At 34.7% G+C, this 24,459-nt stretch overlaps 3 protein-coding genes and 1 long non-coding RNA gene across 10 annotated transcripts; 1 reads left to right on the forward strand and 3 right to left on the reverse strand.

The window, feature by feature from the left end:
• Window positions 8,736–10,976, forward strand: LOC104785967 (probable inositol transporter 3). Its single transcript, XM_010511267.2, has 3 exons — window positions 8,736–9,575; window positions 9,663–10,388; window positions 10,494–10,976. Exons 1-3 carry the CDS (start codon window positions 9,036–9,038, stop codon window positions 10,968–10,970), a joined length of 1,743 nt encoding a protein of 580 aa, XP_010509569.1. The 5' UTR covers window positions 8,736–9,035; the 3' UTR covers window positions 10,971–10,976.
• Window positions 10,888–17,120, reverse strand: LOC104785966 (probable disease resistance protein RPP1). Of its 7 annotated transcripts, XR_767439.2 has the most exons (10): window positions 16,827–17,120; window positions 16,418–16,617; window positions 15,770–16,316; window positions 14,449–15,577; window positions 14,066–14,362; window positions 12,259–13,959; window positions 12,073–12,128; window positions 11,421–11,482; window positions 11,249–11,301; window positions 10,888–10,980 (listed from the first exon to the last, which is right to left on the reverse strand). XR_767439.2 is itself a non-coding variant. In XM_010511266.2 (8 exons), exons 2-7 carry the CDS (start codon window positions 16,593–16,595, stop codon window positions 12,114–12,116), a joined length of 3,867 nt encoding a protein of 1,288 aa, XP_010509568.1. In that variant the 5' UTR covers window positions 16,596–16,617; window positions 16,827–17,120; the 3' UTR covers window positions 11,700–11,972; window positions 12,073–12,113. The 7 variants fall into 7 exon arrangements, 3 of the variants coding, with proteins under 3 accessions (XP_010509568.1, XP_010509567.1, XP_010509565.1); XR_767438.2 differs by having other exon boundaries at window positions 12,073–13,959; XR_767436.2 differs by having other exon boundaries at window positions 11,777–13,959.
• On the reverse strand, window positions 17,742–18,760 carry LOC104785968. Its single transcript, XR_767440.1, has 2 exons — window positions 18,405–18,760; window positions 17,742–18,316 (listed from the first exon to the last, which is right to left on the reverse strand). It is a non-coding gene; the product is annotated as an uncharacterized LOC104785968 (long non-coding RNA).
• LOC104785969 lies at window positions 20,531–22,497 on the reverse strand. Its single transcript, XM_010511268.2, has 4 exons — window positions 22,105–22,497; window positions 21,887–21,997; window positions 21,461–21,529; window positions 20,531–20,823 (listed from the first exon to the last, which is right to left on the reverse strand). The coding sequence occupies exons 1-4, from the start codon at window positions 22,249–22,251 to the stop codon at window positions 20,773–20,775; spliced, it is 378 nt and encodes a 125-aa protein (XP_010509570.1). The 5' UTR covers window positions 22,252–22,497; the 3' UTR covers window positions 20,531–20,772.

The following is a 24,459-nucleotide window of genomic DNA, read 5'->3' on the forward strand; positions in this document are numbered from 1 at the left end:
TTCTTTCTTCTTTCTTTAGTTGTTTTCATCATCTGTTTGCTTGTTTCTCTTTACTTCAGTCTCTATTTTTCTTTTGTCTCTAATTTTATTTCTTTCTTCTTTCTTTAGTTGTTTTCATCATCTGTTTGCTTGTTTCTCTTTACTTCAGTCTCTATTTTTCTTTTGTCTCTAATTTTATTTCTTTCTTCTTTCTTTAGTTGTTTTCATCATCTGTTTGCTTGTTTCTCTTTACTTCAGTCTCTATTTTTCTTTTGTCTCTAATTTTATTTCTTTCTTCTTTCTTTAGTTGTTTTCATCATCTGTTTGCTTGTTTCTCTTTACTTCAGTCTCTATTTTTCTTTTGTCTCTAATTTTATTTCTTTCTTCTTTCTTTAGTTGTTTTCATCATCTGTTTGCTTGTTTCTCTTTACTTCAGTCTCTATTTTTCTTTTGTCTCTAATTTTATTTCTTTCTTCTTTCTTTAGTTGTTTTCATCATCTGTTTGCTTGTTTCTCTTTACTTCAGTCTCTATTTTTCTTTTGTCTCTAATTTTATTTCTTTCTTCTTTCTTTAGTTGTTTTCATCATCTGTTTGCTTGTTTCTCTTTACTTCAGTCTCTATTTTTCTTTTGTCTCTAATTTTATTTCTTTCTTCTTTCTTTAGTTGTTTTCATCATCTGTTTGCTTGTTTCTCTTTACTTCAGTCTCTATTTTTCTTTTGTCTCTAATTTTATTTCTTTCTTCTTTCTTTAGTTGTTTTCATCATCTGTTTGCTTGTTTCTCTTTACTTCAGTCTCTATTTTTCTTTTGTCTCTAATTTTATTTCTTTCTTCTTTCTTTAGTTGTTTTCATCATCTGTTTGCTTGTTTCTCTTTACTTCAGTCTCTATTTTTCTTTTGTCTCTAATTTTATTTCTTTCTTCTTTCTTTAGTTGTTTTCATCATCTGTTTGCTTGTTTCTCTTTACTTCAGTCTCTATTTTTCTTTTGTCTCTAATTTTATTTCTTTCTTCTTTCTTTAGTTGTTTTCATCATCTGTTTGCTTGTTTCTCTTTACTTCAGTCTCTATTTTTCTTTTGTCTCTAATTTTATTTCTTTCTTCTTTGTTTATTTGTTTTCATCATCTATTTGCTTGTTTCTCTTTACTTCAGTCCCCATTTTTCTGCTTTCTATAATTTTATTTCTTTCTTCTTTCTTTAGTTGTTTTCATCATCTGTTTGCTTGTTTCTCTTTACTTCAGTCTCCATTTTTCTGTTTTCTCTAATTTTATTTCTTTCTTCTTTCTTTATTTGTTTTCATCATCTGTTTGCTTGTTTCTCTTTACTTGAATCTCCATTTTTTTTTTCTCTAATTTTATTTCTTTCTTCTTTCTTTATTTGTTTTTATAAATGAATATGTTTACATATTTATATTAATGAATATGTTTACGTATTTATATTTCCAAAATCAATAAATCAAGATTTATCAAATTAATAACCTTATTTCTTTTAGACATATGCCTTGTTCGTTTGTGAGTCTCAGCGACACCTTCAAACGACTGTAATTATAATGCATTTTATTTCTTTCTTCTTTCTTTATTTGTTTTGATCATCTGTTTGCTTGTTTCTCTTTACTTCAGTCTCCATTTTTCTGTTTTCTCTAATTCTATTTCTTTCTTTTTTCTTTATTTGTTTTTATAAATGAATATGTTTACATATTTATATTAATGAATATGTTTACATATTTATATTAATGAATATGTTTACATATTTTTATTTCCGAAATCAATAAATCAAAATTTATCAAATTAATAACCTTATTTCTTTTAGACATATGCGTTGTTCGTTTGTGAGACTCAGCGACACCTTCAAACGACTGTAATTATAGTGCAATTTTCTCTTTTAATCATTTCCATCAATATCTTCTGTGAATCATTGCACCATTTTTCTGTCGCTGGTTTTTTTGGCGATGTATTTAAGCGATACAAGTGTCGATTTTTTTCATCTCTCTCACTGTATTTAGTCGCTGGTTTTTAAAATTCTTAAACAATCAGTGTTAAGAATAAGAAGATTACCAATCAATCTCAAATTTAAATATAAATAAACAAAAAATTTCACACATTTCACTTATAATTCACTTATAATATACATTAATAAAAATGAATATGTTTATATACATAGAGGTGGAATTGTAGATGAATATATAATACAAACAACTATCGTTTTGTAGACAAAACATATGATATATAAAAAAGTCTAAAGTCGTTAAATATTTTGACAATTCTAATAGATTATATAGATTGATAATCCAATATTAAATGTACTTACTACTTATTTTTCTCCGTACAAGATGTTGGTTATTTATCTAGTTTTTTGGAAAGGTAAAAACAATTATGAGTGAAAAAATACAAACAGATTTATAATCTAAATGACTTCACTAAAAATTTAAAACTTTTTTTTAAAGAAAAATCCATAAACCTTTAGTTAAATCAATAAGCCTTACAAAAAATTCATTCTTATAATAATATATATTTAGTAATTTTAAAAACTACTTGCAAATGGTTGATTATTAAAAATTTGGAACAATTGAAATATTAATATAAAAATGAAAACAATGTTTTCTCAGTAACTTACACATAAATAGGACTGCACTTACATGATTAGTAAATGAATGCAGAGTTTCTCCGAGTGATGTGATCTTAAATATTAAATTTACCAAATGTTTCAATGCTTCAATTAAACGGTTAGGATAATTTCTTTTAATATGTTTTAATAAATAAAGATAATTTATGAAGAAGTATACTTAGTTAAAGATGTGAACATTTGAATAGACACAACTGTTCAGAAAAATTACAACTGTTCGTAAGAGACACAACTTTACAGTTAACATACATTTACAATTTTTCAAAAAGACGCAACAATATAATTTTTTGTCAAAAAAGATAAAAAAAAAATATTTTTATGAAAGTCATAATGAAAAACACAATTGTTTTTCGCATTTATTCAGCTTGCTGTTATCATATGTTAAAAAAGAAAATTAAAAATTTCCCAAAAGAAGAACAAACATATATAATCCTAAAGACGTGTACATTTGAACTAAAAGGAAAGTTGGAAATTGTTAGAAAAGAAGAACAAATTATATAGATTACTAAAGATATAAATATTTGAATAGACATAATTGCTAAAGATGTGAACATTTGAATAGATACAATTGTTCGTAAAAAACACAACTGATTGTAAAAGACACAACTCTACATTCAATAGATGCAACTTGTTAAAGAGACGCAACCATATAATTTTTTTGTCAAAAGAATAATTAAATAATATTATTTTAATGAAAAGTCACGATGAAAAGATGCAACTGAATTTTTTTAATAAAAAGTCACAATTTTTTGAATAAAAAGTCACGATGAAAAGACGCAATTGTTCTTTGCATTTATTCATATTGCTAATATTATATACAAAAATCTCAACTGTTTGTAAAAGACACAACTCTACATTTAACATATGCAACTCTCTAAAGAGACGCAACCATATATTTTTTTTGTCAAAAGAATAATTAAATAATATTTTTTAATCAAAAGTCACGATGAAAAGATGCAACATTTTTTTTTAATAAAAAGTCACAATTTTTTTAATAAAAGGTCACGATGAAAAGACGCAACTGTTCTTCGCATTTATTCATATTGCTAATATTATATACAAAAGTCTTCGTATTTATTCATATTGCTAATATTATATACAAAAGTCACAACTGTTTGTAAGAGACACAACTCTAATCCAACAGATACAACTTTCTAAAGAAACGCAACCATATAACTTTTTTGTCAAAAGAATAATTAAATAATATTTTTTTAATGAAAAGTCACGATGAAAAGATGCAACTGAATTTCTTTTAATGAAAAGTCACGATAAAAAGATGCGACTGTTCTTCGCATTTTTCTGATTGCTATTATTATATAGATTAAAATAAAAACTATTGTTTTAAAGACAACAACACTAAAGAAAAATATATATTCTAAGCCACAATTTTTCTATCATTTTTTCCTAAAAAATCATTCACCAAACTTACATAATCAAGCTCTTGAACCAATTATCTCTCTATAGATATGATATCCAAAAAAAATTAACATTTCTTGTGACATAGTTGATCGAAGATAAGACTTTATCAGCTTCAACTTTGAAAAACTTTTTTTTACAGAGGCAACATAGACTGGAACGTTAACAATATCCGATAAACGATCAAAGAATTAGGATAACAACTTTCCATTGTTTTCAGAAAATTTAACACTTAAGATAGGTCTCTAGTAGTCTTTTGTAAAACCTTTTTTAGAACTTTCAGTTCATAATATAAATCATTCCCATCAACATCTGAATGATTGCCATGTGTAGAAATTTCCTTATGTATTAGATTTATTAATATTGTCATTGACTTCTCAAAAAAAAAATCCACTTTACATACACATTTATCTTATGAATTAATTACATAAGTCTTAGATAGAAAAAAAATATGGCCTACCAAATTTTTAATTTTTGGTGGCTGAGGGCAAATGCCCTTTCCTCTTGCCTGTAAGCACGGCACTGCTTTTAAGTATTGGTGATTTGGTTCACATCAATATTAACAATGTGTTTTTAACAAAAAAAAAAAAAAAAGAAATATTAACAATGTGCTGATCACACATTTTATACGCATGGGTGAAACTGCTTGAGACCCACACATTACATAACACAAGACCCAAACATACAAAAAAAATCGAATTGGTCCTGATGCAAAACAAGTAGAAACTTTCGGGCTATAATCTGGGCTTTTTGCATTTAATATGGGCTTTTTTAAACTGACAAAAGGCCTGTGATGTGAAGGCGGCATCTCTAGGGCTTCCGAAACCCTAATGTCACTGGTATAAATAAATAACACGCACCTCCTTCATTCTCATCTCATTTTCTTCAACACCTTCCTCATAGCAGAAGCTTACGATTCCTTAAGAATCATCTCCTAGTTTATCCTAAATGTTTATTGTTTGGTTTTTATAGTTTTACTGTGTTTGATCTAAGTTAGAATTTAGTTACGTGACGAGATCTCTCTCCAAGAGATCTGATACCAAAAAAATGGAGCAATCTGAAAATTGTGATTGCATAATCCAATAGTATACGTCACAAAGCAATAGGGGCAAGCCGTAATGATGTTGATGGAGCTTTAGGGCTTCTCCGTCTTATGGTATTTTTGCCTATGGCGCTCATATTCCATTGCCTTGCGGAGCGGCGTCGCTGCTTTTACCGTTTGGGACCGGCCATGAGTTCTATATTTCAATTTATCTAAATTAGGGTTTTGTTAGGGTTTTTTTAAAAGTAGCCTATGAGGATATCAGATTATAAAAGAACACCATCTTTCGGGACTGATTGACTTTTTAAGTCTTGCTGATACTTCTGCAATTCTGAGGCTTTTCTTGATTTGATTTTGTTTGTTTGTGTTTTTGATTTTTGAGGCAGTGATGAACGAGAATGTCATGCACCACTCTGATACTAGTGCTGATAACCATCTCTAACCCATATTTTTTCTGAGCCTTTTTTGTTTTGAATTGTGTTTTGTGTTTTGTGATTTGTCTGTGAGGTTGGAAAGGCTAATGAGAATAACCAAATGATGGTCTTTTAGACTTGACCTTGATGCGGACTGTATAGATTTATTGCTTTTGATGATAACTTATGGTTCCTGATGGTTATTCATTATCCCATTTGTTTTCTTATATTGCCTGTTGGTTGTTTTGTTTTCGAGATATCTACAGATTTGTCGGTTAAGGTGCTTGGTTGGCGATTGTTGCTGATGTTACGTTCTGAAGGGCCGGATTCATATGGAAGCTTGTTTTGCCCGATCATATTGATTTTAAGCTTCCCTTCAAAGTCTTAAGTGGTGGTCTCTTGCTGTTATGTGTTCGGTACCTATGGATGTTAATCCTGTTCTTGTCTTAGTTTACATTATCAATGAATTATTGTAATCCCCGGTTTGTATTGAGAGAGATAACCTTTATCTTTGTACTTCAATAATAACATTATGCACAAGGTTCCATATTGGCCAAGATAAAAAGTTAAATAACTCTGCAACTTATATTCCTATCTATCAATATAACCTTTAGCACCAAGACTATAGTTTATAGAGAAGTTATATTGAACTTGCGTAAACAAAATGAAATTGTTCAAATGCATGTAGTAAACGGACCACTATGAATTGGTCGACATGATTTTATAATACTCGGAACAAAAACACAACATCGTCAACACAGACTCTATAACCCCAAGCCTCAATATCTTCCCAAGAGCCAAGATAGCATTTGAGAACACCTCCGAGACACAATGAAAGAAGAAGACTCAGATTCTCCACATATTTATATCGCCTACAAACTTGTCAATCAAGACTTTTCCATATAACCATACAATCCGAAGGTAGCTAGGCATTCTCCAAAACTGAGACCACATCCATCAGTCGTCTGTAAAATAAATCATGGCATATTTTAAGCAATTCAGAAACCATATGGAAGATACACACTCAAATAGAGCATGTGATGGACTGTTTCCTCCTTGCATCCATATTTAGTATCATAGTCTACACGTTGACTATGTAACGGTGAACTTACTGTTAAACATATTGTCACTAGTCAGTCAGTAAAGGTGGACGTGTGGTAATTTGGTTCGGTTTAGCAAATTCAATTACAAGAAAATACGTCTTAGATTAGAACCAAATCATATTTCGGTTTGGCTCGATAAATTTCACTTTGGTTCGGATATGGATCCTTAAAATAAAATAGAAACACAACTAACGACTTAATAATAATAGCTAAATGTTGTAGCTGTTTGATAATTTAAATTAGTATATTTCCATATTTGGACCGTCAGAATATTTCTTGCCAATGCGGTGTGATTCTCTAGGGCTTCCGATGCCCTAATAATATATATACACACCACGCCCCCTCCTTCCTTCTCATCTCCTCTTCCGCCTCCTCCATTGTTCTCATTGTTTGAGGAGTATTCATATTTTTCATTGGTGTGTTTGTTGTTTTGTCTCTGTTTGATCTCAGTTACGTGACGAGATTTCTCTCCAAGAAATCTAATACTAAAAATATGGAGCAATCTGATTATTGTGATTGCATAATCCAATGGTATACGTCACAAAGCAATAAGGCAAAGCCTTAAATGACGTTGATGGAGCCTTAGGGCTTCTCCGTTTTAAGGTATTTGCTGGTAGCTCTCATATTCCATTGCCTTGCGGAGCGGCGTTGCTGCTTTTACCGTTTGGGACCTGCCATGAGAGCTATATTTCTCTCTGTTTCTTGTATCTCAATTCTCTCTAATTAGGGTTTATTTAGGGTTTTGTTAGAATTTAGTTACGTGACGAGATCTCTCTCCAAGAGATCTGATACCAAAAAATGGAGCAATCTGAAAATTGTGGTTGCATAATCCAATAGTATACGTCACAAAGCAATAGTGGCAAGCCGTATGATGTTGATGGAGCTTTAGGGCTTCTCCGTCTATGGTATTTGCTTATGGCGCTCATATTCCATTGCCTTGCGGAGCGGCGTCGCTGCTTTTACCGTTTGGGACCGGCCATGAGTTCTATATTTCTCTCTTTCTTGTATTTCAATTTTCTTTAATTAGGGTTTTGTTAGGGTTTTTAATTTGCCTATGAGGATATCAGATTATAAAAGAACACCATCTTTCGGGACTGATTGACTTCTTTTTGAAGTTTTGTTGATACTTCTGCAGTTCTGAGGCTTTCTTTTGATTTTGTTTGTTTGTGTTTTTGATATTGAGGCAGTGATGAACGAGAATGTCATGCACCACTCTGATACTAGTGCTGATAACCATCTCTAACCCATATTTTGTCTGAGCCTTTATTGTGACATTTGTATTCTTTGAGGAAGATTTTGTCCGAGTTAGTGTAGTTTCTGTATACTAATGCCTTAATGGTTGGCTTTCTTTGTGTGGACGCTTCTACAAATTGTTTATACCGTTGGCTTTGATGATTTGTTACCATTAATACATTTGGTTGATGGCAGTTCTATAATGGATTTATTATGTCGATTGAAGCTGTATTGCCTCACTTGTATGCTGAGGGGTTGACAAATTGTCCGATGGCTAAGGTGTTTTGAAGATTCTGAAGATTCAAGCTCAATGTCCGAAGGCTAAGGTGTTCTGTATTCGTCTCAGTAGGGGATGATTCTGTAGTTGAATTTCTTGTAGCCTTATAAGGCTCCGATTTTTTTTTTTAATTATGAATTTGTACAATTTCACAATCTGTAATCTGTTATAGCTAATATGAAATCTTGTTTTTGGCAAATTTTCTAGTTTGTATCCTGGATTGCTTTATTTTTCAATCAAAATCAGTTAGTTTTAAGATGTTATTTCAAGTTAATTGAGATGTTTCTTGCATTATGAAATTAAGACAAAGCCATATGTTTCTTGTAACCAACCAGCAAGTTAAGTGAAGACAGTTTGGTCTTCAACCTGCTTCCTTCTTCATTATAGTTAAATCAACATTGTATACATATAACGATCATAAGGTAGGAACAGAGAGATCTTAGTGTTCGTTCACGTCAAGAGCAGAGAAGTACGATCACTAATAATCAATGAGATATCCCCAGTTGCCTTTTGAATTCCCCCTTTGGTGATGTTGATATAAGAAATGTAGGTTGTTTTTTTTGATTGATTTGTTATTTTTTGTGTATGTTCCAAAAATAGTTCGGTAACAGTTGTAGAAAGCAGTTGGAGATAAAGTTTTTTGACCAGTTGAATTTCAGATTGAACACTGGCAACAAAGTTTTACAAGTCAACAGACACAACTTGTATTGCACCTGTAACTCAAGCTAAATCCTTAATAACTGAAGATGGAACCTGATTTGTTGTATTCAAACTCTTCTTTTTTTCCTATTCTTGGCAGTTTTATTCTCAATCCATCAGGTTCCTATATATATGTTTTTGATCAATGCTCTTTACCCTCATTCTTCTGAACACATCTTTTCTGAACTTAACATTTCAATCAGCTCAACGTTTTGAGAAAAACATAATTAGAGCTTTTTGTTCAAGTTAGAGAATATGGTGGAAGGAGTAGCGAAAACAGAGGCGGTAAAGCTCACAGAGGTGTGGCAAACGACATGGGAGACACCTTACATTATGCGTCTGGCTCTCTCAGCCGGTATTGGAGGACTTCTCTTTGGATACAACACAGGAGTCATCTCAGGGGCGCTTCTCTACATAAAAGAGGATTTTGCTGACGTAGATCAAAAGACATGGCTTCAGGAGATCATTGTAAGTATGACTGCGGCTGGAGCCATTGTTGGAGCAGCTATAGGAGGATGGTACAACGATAAGTTTGGTAGGAGGATATCTGTTCTTATTGCGGATGTGCTCTTCATACTGGGTGCCATGGTGATGGTGGCTGCTCATGCACCTTGGGTCATTATCCTTGGCAGACTCTTGGTTGGTTTTGGAGTTGGTATGGCTTCCATGACCTCACCTCTTTACATATCAGAGATGTCTCCTGCGAGAATCAGAGGTGCTTTAGTCAGCACCAACGGACTTCTCATTACCGGAGGACAGTTTCTGTCTTATCTCATCAACCTGGCCTTCGTCCATGTAAGCGACCAACTAACTCACAAAAATGTATTTTCTTCTTTTGTAATATTTGAAAAGTCTTCTAACTTATACTGATCACAAACACAGACACCAGGTACATGGAGGTGGATGTTGGGAGTCTCGGCGATTCCAGCAATCATTCAGTTCTGTCTCATGCTATCGTTGCCTGAGTCTCCACGGTGGCTTTTCAGAAATGATAGGAAAGCTGAGTCAAGAGACATACTCGAGAGAATATACCCTGCAGAGAAAGTTGAAGCAGAGATAGCTGCACTCAAGGAGTCTGTCCTGGCAGAGACGGCTGACGAGGATATTATTGGCCATAGCTATTCCGCTAAACTCAGAGGCGCTCTTAAGAATCCAGTCGTCCGCCATGGCCTTGCCGCAGGTGTTACCGTCCAGGTCGCGCAGCAGTTTGTGGGAATCAACACAGTCATGTACTACAGTCCTACTATTCTGCAGTTTGCAGGTTACGCGTCAAACAAGACAGCCATGGCTCTGGCTCTCATAACTTCCGGTCTCAATGCGGTAGGGTCGGTAGTAAGCATGATGTTTGTGGACCGTTACGGTAGGCGCAAGCTTATGATCATTTCCATGTTTGGGATCATATCTTGTCTTATCAGTTTGGCTGTCGTCTTCAATGAAGCCTCAAACCAGGCTCCCAAGATCGATACATGGGACTCGAGAAAGTTTGCTACAAACGCTACTTGTCCTGCGTTTGCACCCTTCACAGCCTCCCATGCTCCTCCCTCCAACTGGAACTGTATGAAATGTCTTAGATCTGATTGCGGATTCTGCTCCAACTCTGCAGAAGAGGTAAGGAAATCTCTTTACTCAAAACACACACAAAGACAGTACATTAGCATTTAGCTAGATGAAATAAGATTCATGTTTGGGTTCATATGTGTTTTTTTTTCACAGTACGGACCTGGAGCATGCGTTGTTATGTCTGGTGATATGAAGGCATTGTGCCACTCTAAAGGCCGAACCTACTTCAAAGACGGCTGTCCCAGCAAGGTCGGGTACTTGGCCATCGTCTTCCTTGGCCTATACATCATTGTGTATGCACCAGGTATGGGTACAGTCCCATGGATTGTAAACTCTGAGATATATCCTCTTCGATACAGAGGGCTCGCAGGAGGAATAGCTGCAGTCTCAAACTGGACGTCAAATCTCATAGTGAGTGAGACGTTCCTGACGCTGACGCAAGCAGTCGGGTCATCGGGAACATTCCTTCTCTTTGCAGGGTCTTCAACAATCGGGCTGTTCTTCATCTGGCTGTTTGTGCCTGAGACCAAAGGGCTTCAGTTTGAAGAAGTGGGGAAGTTGCTAGAAGGAGGGTTTAGGCCTAGTTTGTTGCGGCCGGCGACTAAGCCCAGTGAAGTGGAAATGCCTTAAGCAGTTGTGGCTGAAAAGCAAAGCAAAAACAAACACATAGAAATTTTTTTTAGTTTGTCATTTGATATTGTTTTCGGTCTGTTGATTAAAAGCTGCAGACTCGGAATGGTCTAATGAGAGACAGACCTGTATATAGTTTGATTTACATAGATCACATTTACCAACCTCACTCAATTCTTTCACAAGCTTTTTGTCATACTTTTTGTTTGATTTAAAAGTCCATATATGTTTTCTCTTATCAATGAAAGATCCGTAATTCAGTTAAGTTAGTTTTGTACCTTTATCTACCCGCCAGCATGTTCAATTTCCTCACAAGGGATACATAGAGCCTCTAGTGAAACAACAAAGTAGACATATTTATCAATTTTGCGAGCAAAAGAGGTCACAAGTCAGCATTTTTGCAGCATATCAGAACTCATCATGTCTGTAGAAAGTAGATAAAGTGGTAACCTTTAATTGGTTCTTCATCCAAAGAAGGCTCCTTTCCCATCTCTTGAACACGAGTGAGTAAGCTGTTTTATCATTAGAAAAATTAAAGTAAAATTGAGAAACATATAGCAATTCTAATAATGTACAGGGCAGCATCTATATAGGAGATTGTTGTAAATGGGACAATTAGATGGCATGAGAATTTGCAGATACATCCACCTAAAACCACAATTTTCTATAGAAACAAACCCATGATTCCTAAACAAACAATCAAATAAGCCAAACAAAGCCCATAACATCTGAGGATAAAGCAAATTGTTATTAGGGAAAGAGAGAGAGAGAGAGCTGTGAAAGAATTGTTCAAGAAGAATCTTCACCAAAGATGTGAAAGAGTTGTTCAAAATCTCTCCAACGACGACTAAGCAGCACATCTCAAATTTACAAAATCGTTTGTCAGAGATACTAATCAAACCACACAATTCCTGTGTAATGTTGAAGCAGTTCTCACAAATGAAAACTGATTCGGAAACATGAGTTTCAAAGAATCAACAGCTCTTCACTCGGACCAAAACCCTAAAACCAAAATCCCAAAAACATCATCATTCACTAATTGTTCATATCAAACACGAATTCCAATGTCTCTACAGCTTCCCAGTATTGGATTTGTACTCACTCATGACTTTAATTGATTCTTCCTTCTTCTCCTTCTCGTCTCTATTTTCGCTGTCTCTGTTTGTAAACATAATCGTTACACAATCTTATATAAAATTTTAAAGAAGAGGAAAATGGCATAAATTTTTTTAACCCTCCTCCATCGATGCCCATCTCTAAAGCTCTCATCATCTTCATTAACACTAACCTTCAAGATTTGATATACCCCGCATCCTCCGATCTTCCACTTTCTACTGTCTGTTGTGAACTCAAAGACAAGCTCGGTGGAAATCACCGTCTCCTCTGCTTCAACTTCAAATATGTAGATATGCTCTGTTAAAAGTGGATCTATTAGACGGCTGCCTCGTGTACACCGAACCTTGAGATCATTCTGTTTGTCCTTGATGTTAGTATATAGAAACATGTAACCATGATCAGCATCCGTTTCTTCCTTAACGAGCATGACACAAGCCTTAAATCTCAAAAATGTAGGAAAAGACAACTCATTCAACTTGATTGTCAATAAACCTCCAGCAGTAGCTCGGTGATTGAAGCAGGCAGGCACTTGTGTACCCGGTAAAATCGCATATCCAGAAGTCGATGTGTGCATGATGAGATCTCTGGCTTCTTGCTTCAGTTTGAAGCAGTTGGTGAACTTCAGATTGTTAAAAGAACAGTCCAATCTCTCAAGGGACTGACAGTTGTCTGCAACTATGCTTAATAGGAAATATTGAAGTTGTGGGAGTGATACCAGATTATTGCAGTTCTTGAGTATAAGCGTCTCTAAACAAGACATTCCCTTGACCCATGGAGGAACTTCTTGTATATCTTCGTTTACCAAATGCAGCTCCGTGATGATTTCAAGAGCATGCGGGAATTCCCTGAGGCTTTCAAAATATGACATACGAAAGACAAAAAGACGAGACCACGACATGATCGACAAAGGAACTTCTTTTATTGCTGTTCCTGTGAGCCTGAGACTCACAAGGCTTGTGGAGATCTCAGGAAAACTTTTCAACTGCAAGCAATCTGTGAGATCAAGTATACGGAGAGATTTCAAGTTAATGTTGGTTGGAAGAGCCTCTAGCTTTGAGCACCCACACATTGTCAACGTAGACAATCGCTGAAGTTTGCCTATAGAGGAAGGAAGCTCCACCAGATTTGAGCAGTTATCTAGCTCAAAATGATCGAGATTAGTGCAATCTCCAATAGAGGTTGGGAGATTCACGATACTTGAGCATCTGCTCATTATCAATTGCTTCAGATTTGTGGCAGATCCAATAGAAGGAGGGAGCTCTAGTAGACTTGAGCAATTGTGGAGATCCAATAACCGGAGATTAGTCGCATTCTCCATAGATGGGAGCTCCATGACACGTGAACAATTCGTTAGACACAATTCCCGGAGATTCGTGGCATTGATAGAAGAGGAGAATTTCTCAAGCCTTGAGCAATCACGAAGATTCAGTTTCTCAAGTTTAGTTGCATTCCCAATAGAGGGAAGCTCCACAAGATTTGAGTAACCAGATAGATCTAATTCCCGGAGATTGGTCAAATTCTCAATAGAAGAAGGAGCCTCCACTAAACTTGAGCAGTTAGAAAGATTCAATATCTCAAGTTTAGTTGCATTCCCAATAGAGGGAAACTCCACAAGATTTGAATAACCAGATAGATCTAATTCCCGGAGATTGGTCAAATTCTCAATAGAAGAAGAAGGAACCTCCACTAAACTTGAGCAATTAGAAAGATTCAATTTCTTAAGTTTAGTTGCATTCCCAATAGAGGGAAACTCCACTAAACTTGAGCAAGAACCGAGATTTAAGTTTTCAAGATTAGTGGCAGTTGAAAGATCGGGAAGCTCTTTCAGATCTTTAGAATCACTCAAATCCATCCACCTGAGATTTTTAAGTTGCTGCATTTGACAAATAAAAAATTGTTAACTACACTAGAAACTTTTACGGAAACAAATCTTATATATTTGAAAAGTGAAAGTTTTTTTTTTAATCAAAATTACTTACTTTTACTCCATCCCATAGCTTTAGGAGCTTGCTGGAATGCATAGTTAGTGCAACAAGAAACTCGGGATTAAAAGTAGAAGGCAAACATATATTCTGGAAATAACTCCAATACAGTAATCTAATCTTTTGTGAATGACATAGCAGTGAGTTCAGTCTCTCAGGCTGAGCAAGATCCTCCTCACCCTCGATTATTACGATTTCGAGATCAGACATTCTTTCAAGTGCTTTCTCACTTATATTCAATTCTTCCTCAATCTCAGATAACTTAAAATAAATCCCTATAAAACATCTATTATCCTGGAAAAGAACCATACAAATTATATAAGTAGATAACAGAGTTAGGTATCAAAATAAACTCAATTTGTAAGGCCAAAAAGACTTACTCTTGTATCATTACCGAGCACTTCACAAATATCTCTTCCATCAACCAAAAGCTGACATTTCAGAAGCCGATTATGAAGGAATTCCTTACGAGAAGTTTCTCTTCCGAATTGCTCAAGCAGAGTATGCATCTTTATGTATCCGAATTGGTCAATAGATATGAGAGATTTCTCAGCTAAGACATGAATACCAGCATGCGTCACATGTGACAACTTCTTTGAAAGAAACTTTTCCAGGTTATGAGCAACTATGCCATTGAATATGCCATTGAAAAAGCAGGCTACATAAAGAAATATATCTTTATATTCATCACATAAGGCATCATAGCTGAACTTTATAATGCTCCCTATTTCTCCATTAAGGCTGGTTTGTAACATTGGTAGTATCCTTTTCCACTCCTGCTTGGACATTCCTTTCAAAGCGGAGCCTAGCACCTTCAATCCCAAAGGGAGTTTACCAGCAAGATTCGTAACTTCCCAAGCAAGCTCAGCGAAACCATCATCTGGATACTTTTTTCCAAAAGCATACATACAGAAGATTTTGAAAGCCTTATCACTTGATGGAAAATCTACTTTGTAAATATGGTTGATCCCATGAGCATTCAAAACTCTTAGATCTTCTGTTGTGATTATAATCCGACTTCCAGGACCAAACCATTGAGTTTCTTTTGCCAAGGCATCTAGTTGTCCCAATTGATCCACTTCATCAAGAACAACAAACACTTTCTTGTCTTTCAATCGTTCTTGTGCCACTCCTAAATGAGAAATCATAAGATCTTTCTGATTGATAATCTGAGACAACATTTGGCTTTGTAGCTGCAATTGTGCACTATACTCATCCAAACAAGGTCTTGGATAGCATCCTTTGATATTAACCATGATTGCGGCAAGTTGGAATCTGTTGGAGACTTGGTTAAACACAACTCTTGCGATGGTTGTCTTACCAATCCCAGGCGGCCCCCAAATCCCGATCATCCTTACTTCATCCAAATCTAGGCTTAACAACAGTTTCAACTTTTCCATATGAGCTCTCATCCCTACTAGACCATCGAAATCTCTTGATGGTGTGGAGCTATTCAACATGTTTGAAACATCAGCGGCTATTTTTTCGATCATGGCCGCTTCATTGACCCTATAACATTGGAGGATATCAACATATATCTATCTATCAAATAGTCTGGTCATGAAGATACTCATACATATAGATCCTAAAGATATGTATTCTCCGTGTCTTGATGATACTTTTAAAAGCTACAAATACCAAACATAGCTTGAACTCGAAACTAAATATTAATTAAGGAGAGTATAAATCAAGAGGACGTACCATCTGTGAGAATGATATCCGGCAATGGTAGCCACATCCTCCAACGCTTTTCTCCATCTCTCAGTATGCTCATTTGTTTTACCTTTACAACTTTTTCTGAAGGCTTTCCCAAAATCACCGGTCTGTTTCTTTATGTCAGTTGGATCCACTTCATAGAAAATGGTCATGACAATCTGACCCGACACTTCCCTGCAGTTCATGATCTCTGCCAACTCATCAAGACACCAGGAAGAAGAAGCATAGTTCTTGGAAAGCAAGACGATAGCGATCTTTGATCCTCTAATAGCATCTTTGAGCTCAGGACCGATCGACTTGCTCCTCGGTATATGATTATCAATGAATGGGCTGATACCCTTTCCCCTGAACACTGCAAGGATGTGACTAAGAAAGGTTCTTCGGACATCTGGTCCGTGGAAGCTTGGGAAGACATGGTGTTTACAGTTTTGAGACAAAGTAGTTGGAGGAGATCGAAGCGGTAAAGCAGAAGATTTAGTATTTATGTTGTCTTCTTGTTGGAATCTGAATTTCGTAAAAACAGCAGTTGTGACTGAGTCAAGGAAAAAAAAAACACATTAGTATGGTAAAGAGTGGATCAATATTTAACTAAAAAGAGAGGTCTTTGCGTTGTTGTGTGAATGGGGTACAGACCGTTGACGACTCTATTGGCACATAAACTCCAAGATGAGTCATCCGGAGGACTTGGAATCGAACTGGAATTCTCATCATCGTTGGTTGAGCATATCTTTCGTCTTTTAACAGATTCGGATTCCACATCCTGACTCGTAGCTTTCCTTTTCGAACAGCTCAAGCTCATTACAGAACCCATTGATGAACCAAGAAGTTTCACACTGCAACAATCATTTTAATTTACCCACAATTAGGCGAAAGAAAAATAGAACACATAATCAAGAAATGGCTCAAAACAAATAAACCAGTCCAATCAATTCGATTTTTATCAGAAAAACAAAAAAAAAGCCTAAGTAAAACTTAAAACTCGTTGGAATTTAGTTGAGAGAGTGAGCGAGCAAGAGACAAATCGGGACATGAAAAATCTCACCGATGCAAGAAAAGACGAGAAAACTTCAAGATTGATCCTCGGATTTGCCTTTTGTTTTACTTCAGAGAATATTTTTTTTTGTAGTTGAAACGATTTGTGTGGAAAATGTTGCTACCGAAGATTAAATAAGCCATTAAGATTCATTTTGTTGTTTAGTTTTGGTGAAAGAAAAAATGTATAGTATTAATCAAGAAATGTTCGATAATTCACACTACCCAAGAAAGTACCCATGTGCCATTTTGGAAACTTATACCTAATTTTCTGTTTCTTTTTCCCACTTCCCTATAAATTTGTAATTTCTCATCAACTTTTTGTGAGTGAATAGTATAATAAGAGTACACTCATAACTCTCAATACTATACCTTAAGAAAAGGATTACTCCCATTTTGGATTACTCATTCAAATACTTTTTATAAAAAAATAACAAAAGAAAAAGAGAAAAAAAAAGTAGGAGAATCGATTCTCCCTAAAGCAATTTGAGAATCAATACTCATAAAAAACGAGATAAGTGTCACTTATTTAGTGGATCATATATTAAAAAATAAAGGAAAAACGATTTGTATCCCCATAGGAACTTTCATATAGCACCACAACTACACAGAATTTGAATCTCGATCTCGGTCCACACAAACAGGAAGTTCCAATCCAATTTTCCCCTAATTTCAAAATTTAAAACCCAGAAACACATAATCATGGTTTACAATTGGTTTACTGTTGCCCAGGTAACCATTAACCATAAAACAATAAAACTAAACCGGATTAACCAAAATTTAATATCAAACCGAGAGAAATTTATCACTGTAGGGGTTCATCGTTGTCTTTCATCTCTTTCGACTCTCTCAAAAATTGTAACTTTGCAATTTCAAAATCTTATTTTTTTTTTTTTTTCTGATTTGATTCTTTGGTGAAGATGGGTTCAAAGATGAAACCAACAATTTTCAACGAGAGAGTAGCAACAACATTAAAGAGTTGGCATCACACAGCAAATAAACAAATCAAACATGGTTTTCTTCGATTTATCTCCTTCGCAATGTCCCTTACAAACGAAGCAGAAGCGTCGATGGTATAGCAGAGCTTGTGAATTCGATGTCCGAGAAGAAACTCTGATTTCGATTCGTGGGATCCTAAGTCTCAATACGAAACTACTGAGACTTCGAGCAAACCATCGTTAACGGCGACAGCGACGACGGAGGAGGAACAAGTTGTGATTGCGATTGATTCTGGATTTGGTTATTTTATCGATTCACTTACTTATACATAGAGATAAATTTTGTTGGGAGAAGTTTTCTTATACAGAGAAAACAATGTTCGGGAAATCCAGAATCTTGATAACAACGGAGATTAGTCGTGTTCGTCATCGTCGCGGAGGAGTTCATGGCGGTGGTGACTTCAAACCCAAATTTTGATTTCAGTTTCTCAAACTCGAGGTATAATCCAAACACAATCATGTTTATGGTTTTCTTTCTCTGAATTGTGCGAAGGCAAAAGATCTGAAATCGAATGTGAGGAGTGATAAGATTAGAGCAGACGTTACGAATCTGGAAAAAGATTCAAAGAGAAGAGAAGGAGAAGTGTCACCTATGGAGTAAACAAAATATATGTTATTTCATTTTTTCAGAAAAAATTCTGAGATTAGAAAGTGGAGGAGGAAGGAAGAAGACGAAGGGAGAAAAAAAAAAATTTAATCAGGTTTCAGTTCGGTTTATTCTAGTGGATTTTTGGTTTGACACCTGGTTTATGTCATAAACCAAGTTAACCAACATTAATGGGGAAAGAGGTTTCGAACTTTAAAATTATGGGGAAACTGGACTGTAACTTTTCATTTGTGTGGACTGAAATCGAGATTTAGGATCTGTGTAGTTGTGGTGCTATATGAAAGTTCACAGGGGATACAGATCGTTTTTCCAAAAATAAATGAAAAAAGAAAATCTGTAAAAAAATAATTCTTTTTATATTTTTGAGCAACACTTTCCGTTTTCTCCCACTAACGAGGGTCTAAATATGGCTCTCACAAGAAGTCAAGAAGAGGTCGGATTACACGTTATGGCAAACATTACATGTCACAAACGGTTAAAATAGTCATCAATTAAACAATATGAGATACAGATTCGCACGAGGGACAAGGCCAAAAAAAACAATCAAAAGTGATTGAAAAATCGACAGTAAAAGAGGACAGCTGGTCGCTATCTGCTATAAAGTAAATAGGTGGGGGGGGGACCTTTGCATAAATTATTGCTGTTTAGGTCCTCTTTTCCACAGATCTTCATCATTAGAATTTCTTCTACAATTATATTTAGAACTAGTATTCCAGGCTTCCAGCCTTCAAGGAAATAGTTAGGCCTGCGAATTCGGGTCGGGTCGGTTAATTCGGATAGTCGGATAGTTCGGAATCAGAGAAGTGTTACCGAAAATAACCGAATTAAATAACGGGTCGGGTCAGTTCGGATATCGGGTTTTTCGGTTATTATTTTTGGTTACCGAAACTAACCGAAGTTTTTAATTTTTTGGTTAGTTTGGTTATTTAAGTTGAATCGGGTCAAAAATCTCGGTTATTTTTGGGTAAATTCGGATAATTTCGGTTATTTTTGGGTAGTTTGGGTAATTTGGTTAATTCGGGTCGGTTAATTTCGGGTAATACGGGTAATTCGATTAAATTCGGGTAACCGATCGGTTAGAGTGAACCGAACCGACAAAACCGATAACCGAATACATATTATAATTTTTCCGATCGGTTTTCTTTTCTTAACCGAAACCGAACCGAAAACCAAAAATTTCGGTTCGGTTCGGTTCGGAATTCTCGGTTCGGATAATATTCCCAGGCTGAGAAATAGTAGTTTTGTTATCCTTACGATTTTTGTTGAACTATATGATAAGTATGAGCGAACATGAGTACTTAAAAATCAAGCAGAATACCACATGACTATATATATTAACCAAAAGATTTTTACTTTTTAGTGTTTTCTTTTCTTCCATAGATATGGTTTAGTTTTAAAATCTTATATTTGATTAAAAGTTAAAACTGATTACACACGTTGTAGGGTTTGTGGAGAGATAATTTGTTAACTTTTCGAATTCGAATGGGCCGGTGCGGCGGTGCCTAACATTCTTTTATTTTAAAGTTTTGCTTCTTTCTTTTACTCCAACGATATAACGTCACTTCCTATTGCTCTCTTATAGCATTTACATGTTATTAAACTATATTTTTCAGGTGGGACAACACACTACTTTGACAATTTTCTTCCCTGAGCGAGTCTTTAGGTTTCGAACTTCCGTTATTTTTTCGGTTTAGTGATAATTATTTGTTTTCGGTCGCTTTTGTTTCCGGTATAAGTTAAAGTTTAACGTTTACTGTTTTGACATATACTGTATCATTTATAGGCTGAGTTCTAATTACTAGTTTATGTGGTTGTAGACCAATCTTGTTAACTTAAACTATAGTTTTTATTTTTTAAGCGATTTCATTTGTCTTGCCAAACCAAACCCAACTCAACATAATCTCACCTTCATATTTTTCTGTACCACTCATTTGCATTTAACACAATTTTTTTTTAATGCCTTTGTGTTGTCAATGTCTAACAATGCCTTTCCAAAATGCATTATCTCGAGAAGCCTGAGCTCTTGAACCTCTGTTACTTAGTAATGTATCTCGAGAAAACTAGCCACTTGGGCAATATTCCATCATTCTTTTTCGGCAAGGAATGACAGAAGACTTGAAGATAACAACCTTTAAAGACATTCTTACAATTATCATTCAAACCAATGATTTGATATAGCATATAGATTCTGTTTGTAAAATTCTCTATACAAACACACACACCATATTCAACGTTGCTCATATTGGATCTCTCTGCCTCTTAACAAGTTCCGGCGACTAGACAGATCTCCCGCAATTCCAAAACTCCAGACGTAGAACCTTGACAAGTATGTATCCTTTTATCCATAGTGCTTAACGGTCAATGAAGGACTTATTCATCAGCTCGACGGCGTTGTCCATGAACTGCACTCTCAGGACAACAGAGATACCAATTATTAAACTAAAACCTAATATGATAGAGCACACCAACTATAATCTTAAAGTCTAACAAAACAGAATACTGGTATAAGTGCTTTTGTAACCAATGCATTCATACTCTATGCTGAGCACATTTCATTACTAATTATGATCAAACTGTTCCATTTCTCAATCGAAATCCTGGTCTAGCCCATATTTTCTTACATTAATTATCTGTGTGAAGATGGTCATCTATACATCCCAATTGGACTTCAGGTTTCTAGTTTAGAACCAAGTGGCTAGACCAGAGACGCTCCCAGAGTCAAACTCCCACTACTTCCCACTTGTTGAACCACATGATTACCAAGTGGTTTAGGCTTTGTCCCAAGTAACCAGCTTATCAAAAAGAAGATGACCATCTATGATCTTGATATGCTATGAGTTACAGGATACAAAAACCTAGTCTCCACTTATAATAAATTCTCAGAACACTAGCCTCAGGCAAAAAAGAGCTATAAGAGTTCAAATACAGAGAACACAGAGAACGAAACAGGATCATCCAAGGTATTGGCTCATCATACTAACAGGGGATCATGTACTAGTATCTGATTCAGACACAAAGCAATAAGATGTTGGTCTTTACCTTTCCAAGCATTTTCAGCTCTTTTCCCACTGGTTCCAAAAATTTAAGATCAACTTCAACCGGCCACACCTATTTATCAATACACCAAAAGTCAAATTGTTAGCAATTGGAGACTTAATAACCCATAAGTGAATAAAACACCAATAGGAATATAAAAGAAAGCAGTCAAAACATCAGACTTGATAAAGATGATATGTTCAACTTGTAATCCTACCCTATGTGCAGACCTAAGCAGCTACAGAAGTAGAAACTATTGTTAAAGGCGAGCAATGCACAAACCTACTAAATAGACTAGAACATCCAACAGGACAAAGGAATTAGACAACAAAAGATGATACACTTTGTTGTTGCATTTGTGTGTAGTAGAAGTTCTTAGTATGTAACACCAAACACATAACAATCATTATTCTTTCTGTAAGAAGTAACCTTGACACCAAGTAACCGAACAGGTGTGACTTGACCAGGAACCACGCATTCAGGTCCTGCAGATTCAAGTACAGCTTCCATCGCAAACCCACCTCCCACAGGATTCGGATGCTGCAAAGATTAAACGCAAACCAGAATTAGTTATAAAAAAAATGGTAATTCCCAAAATCAAATTGGAATCTTCAAAACTACGGAAGAAGAAAAACAAAAAACAAAACCTTCATGACGGAAATGGCGTAATCGGTTTCAGGGCTTTGAGAGATAGAAAGAACAGGTGAGCGACTGATCTTAGGCACTGGTCTTACTGACGAAACTCGCCATGGTGCATCCTCAGCTAGCGTCGTCGCTCCTCCTCTCTTCACCATTCAAGATTAGATTTTTTTCTCCGGATAACAAAAGACTGATGATGAAAAATGAAAAACTCGAAATTGAGAGAGAGCCCTTCAAATTTTGTGAGTGAAATGGACAGAAAGATTTTATTTTATCTAATTTGCTTCTCAAAGTCGAAAACTTTCGTGTGCTTCTTAAAGAGTCGCCATTTTTTCATAGGTTTCTCCTTCACTTTTGTACTGCAGGCTCCACAATATTCATTGAATTTCTCGGAAGCCAAAATTAGGACTTAGACCCTGCAATGTAGCTGGGGGAAGTATTTCAAAAAAAAGTTAAATTATATATTAAATTTAGAATTATTTATTATAAAATTATTTGAAAATTTATGCCAAGTAATAAAATTAAAAAATTATACCAAAAACAAAAAATAATAAGTAGGATAAAAACATCATAAAAATTAAACATATATAGCTGTGAATTTAAAAAACACAACCATTAAAATAAAAAATTATAATAAAAAATAATACAGTAAAAAGATTCAAAAATTACTAAATGTAAAGTCATAATGAAACGAGACCATTCTAATTATAATTTGTATTTATTGTAGGTATGATATTGTATTAAAAAATTATTATAAAAGGTAACAAACATTATAATATTTTTTTATTTTTAAAGTACTCATAAATATTATGACGAAGTGGTCCGAAGAGAGAATATCAAACGAATGATTATAATTAGTAAATGCAATTTGCTGATAAAATAATTTTAAAAATAAAAGAAATTTCAACTTGTGTGAAAATGTATCAACCAATAATTGTTTAGGCAAAATTAATCGATTCGTATAAAAACTACGGAAAAAAGAAACAAATGTTGAATAGTTGCTTTTATTAATCAAAGTCTCGAGCTCAAGTACAAAAATTCAAGGCACAGCGAATCAATCTATAAACCCTAGATGCGTTCCAGAGTTGAGTCGTGTGTCTTGTGTCTTAGATCTCTTGCTTTTTTCTCCTCTGTCTCTCGTGGAGGCCGCTCTCCTTTTATATCGAGATCCCTTTGCCCTAATCCCTTAGGTTATGTCTTGGGGCTTGCCGACCCTATCCATAATAAGGTCGGTCACGAGGCTCTTGGCCCATTAACGATGTCGGTCGTTAAACTCTTGGTCCAATAACGGATCCAGTCGCATGACTTTCGATCTATTGACCAAGTTAGTAGCGAGATTCTCGGTCTCATGATATAGTCAGTCGCGAGATTCTCGGTCTCGTGATAGAGTCAATCGCAAGACTCTCGGCCTATTGATAAAGTCAGTCACAAGCTCTTGGCCAAGTGACTACGTCGGTCCATCGATGAAATTAGTTGCGAGATTCTTGGTCTCGTGACAGAGTCAGCCACGAGATTCTCGGTCTCTTGACAGAGTGAGTCACGAGATTCTCGGTTCCTTGAACCAATCAGGAAGATTTTCCTTTTATAAGATAAACTCTTATTTACGCTGACTTTATCCAGCAAAATATTTGTTGACTAAATAAATTATATTTACTTATTTATGATGATAAAATTATGCCCAACAATAATTATAATAAAAATACACAACTTCTAAAAATAAAAAATGCAATAGTTAAATCTTAAAAAACACATATTTTAGGAAAGTTAGATAAATAAGCGCAACTGTAAGTTACATAATTAAATTTGATTAAATTTCTAGATTACTATAATCATTTCTAAAATCTTTAGTTAGATTATAGAATAATGTTGGATATTGTATATTAAAATTTATATTATTTAGATTTAGCATGAAACAGAAAATTTGTGTCAGCGGACAATGATTCATTGATTTGTTAGTTATTTAAGAAGAGAAATATATATATATATATATATATATATATAGAGTTCAAAAGACATAAATATTTAGATAAACAAAACTATTAGAACGAAAAGTTGTAAATAAAATATGGTGAAAATACATAATCCAAATTCCGATGTATGCAACCTATATAAACTGTTTTTAAATAGAAGTTTTCTATATTACCATATTCAAAAGTCAAATCCGAAAATTCACTATATAATCCATCTAATTTTTGGAAAAAGCTCTAGGTATTTTTACTAAATTTTTATATTTAAAATTAACTAAAAGTTATAAATTAGATTTATCATTCCAAAAATCTTTTGTTAAATCAAGAATTTGAAGAATTTGTTTACTTTTAGAAGAATGAATGTTAGAAAATAAATTAAAAAATTGTACAAACCGT

This window comes from Camelina sativa, chromosome 5 (genome assembly GCF_000633955.1).
Source record: "Camelina sativa cultivar DH55 chromosome 5, Cs, whole genome shotgun sequence".
In the NCBI taxonomy this organism is placed as follows: Eukaryota; Viridiplantae; Streptophyta; class Magnoliopsida; order Brassicales; family Brassicaceae; genus Camelina; species Camelina sativa.

Coding starts and splice junctions, on each gene's coding strand:
- LOC104785966 (XM_010511263.2), bottom strand. CDS start 16,595: ATGGGTTCTGTAATGAGCTTGAGCTGTTCGAAAAGGAAAGCTACGAGT. Junction 15,578..15,769: donor GGATATCATTCTCACAGATG/GTACGTCCTCTT, acceptor CCAATGTTATAG/GGTCAATGAAGCGGCCATGA. Junction 13,960..14,065: donor AGCTATGGGATGGAGTAAAA/GTAAGTAATTTT, acceptor TGTCAAATGCAG/CAACTTAAAAATCTCAGGTG.
- LOC104785969 (XM_010511268.2), bottom strand. CDS start 22,251: ATGGTGAAGAGAGGAGGAGCGACGACGCTAGCTGAGGATGCACCATGG. Junction 21,998..22,104: donor ACGCCATTTCCGTCATGAAG/GTTTTGTTTTTT, acceptor TAATCTTTGCAG/CATCCGAATCCTGTGGGAGG. Junction 21,530..21,886: donor TTCGGTTACTTGGTGTCAAG/GTTACTTCTTAC, acceptor ATTGATAAATAG/GTGTGGCCGGTTGAAGTTGA.
- LOC104785967 (XM_010511267.2), top strand. CDS start 9,036: ATGGTGGAAGGAGTAGCGAAAACAGAGGCGGTAAAGCTCACAGAGGTG. Junction 9,576..9,662: donor TCAACCTGGCCTTCGTCCAT/GTAAGCGACCAA, acceptor TCACAAACACAG/ACACCAGGTACATGGAGGTG. Junction 10,389..10,493: donor GCTCCAACTCTGCAGAAGAG/GTAAGGAAATCT, acceptor TTTTTTTCACAG/TACGGACCTGGAGCATGCGT.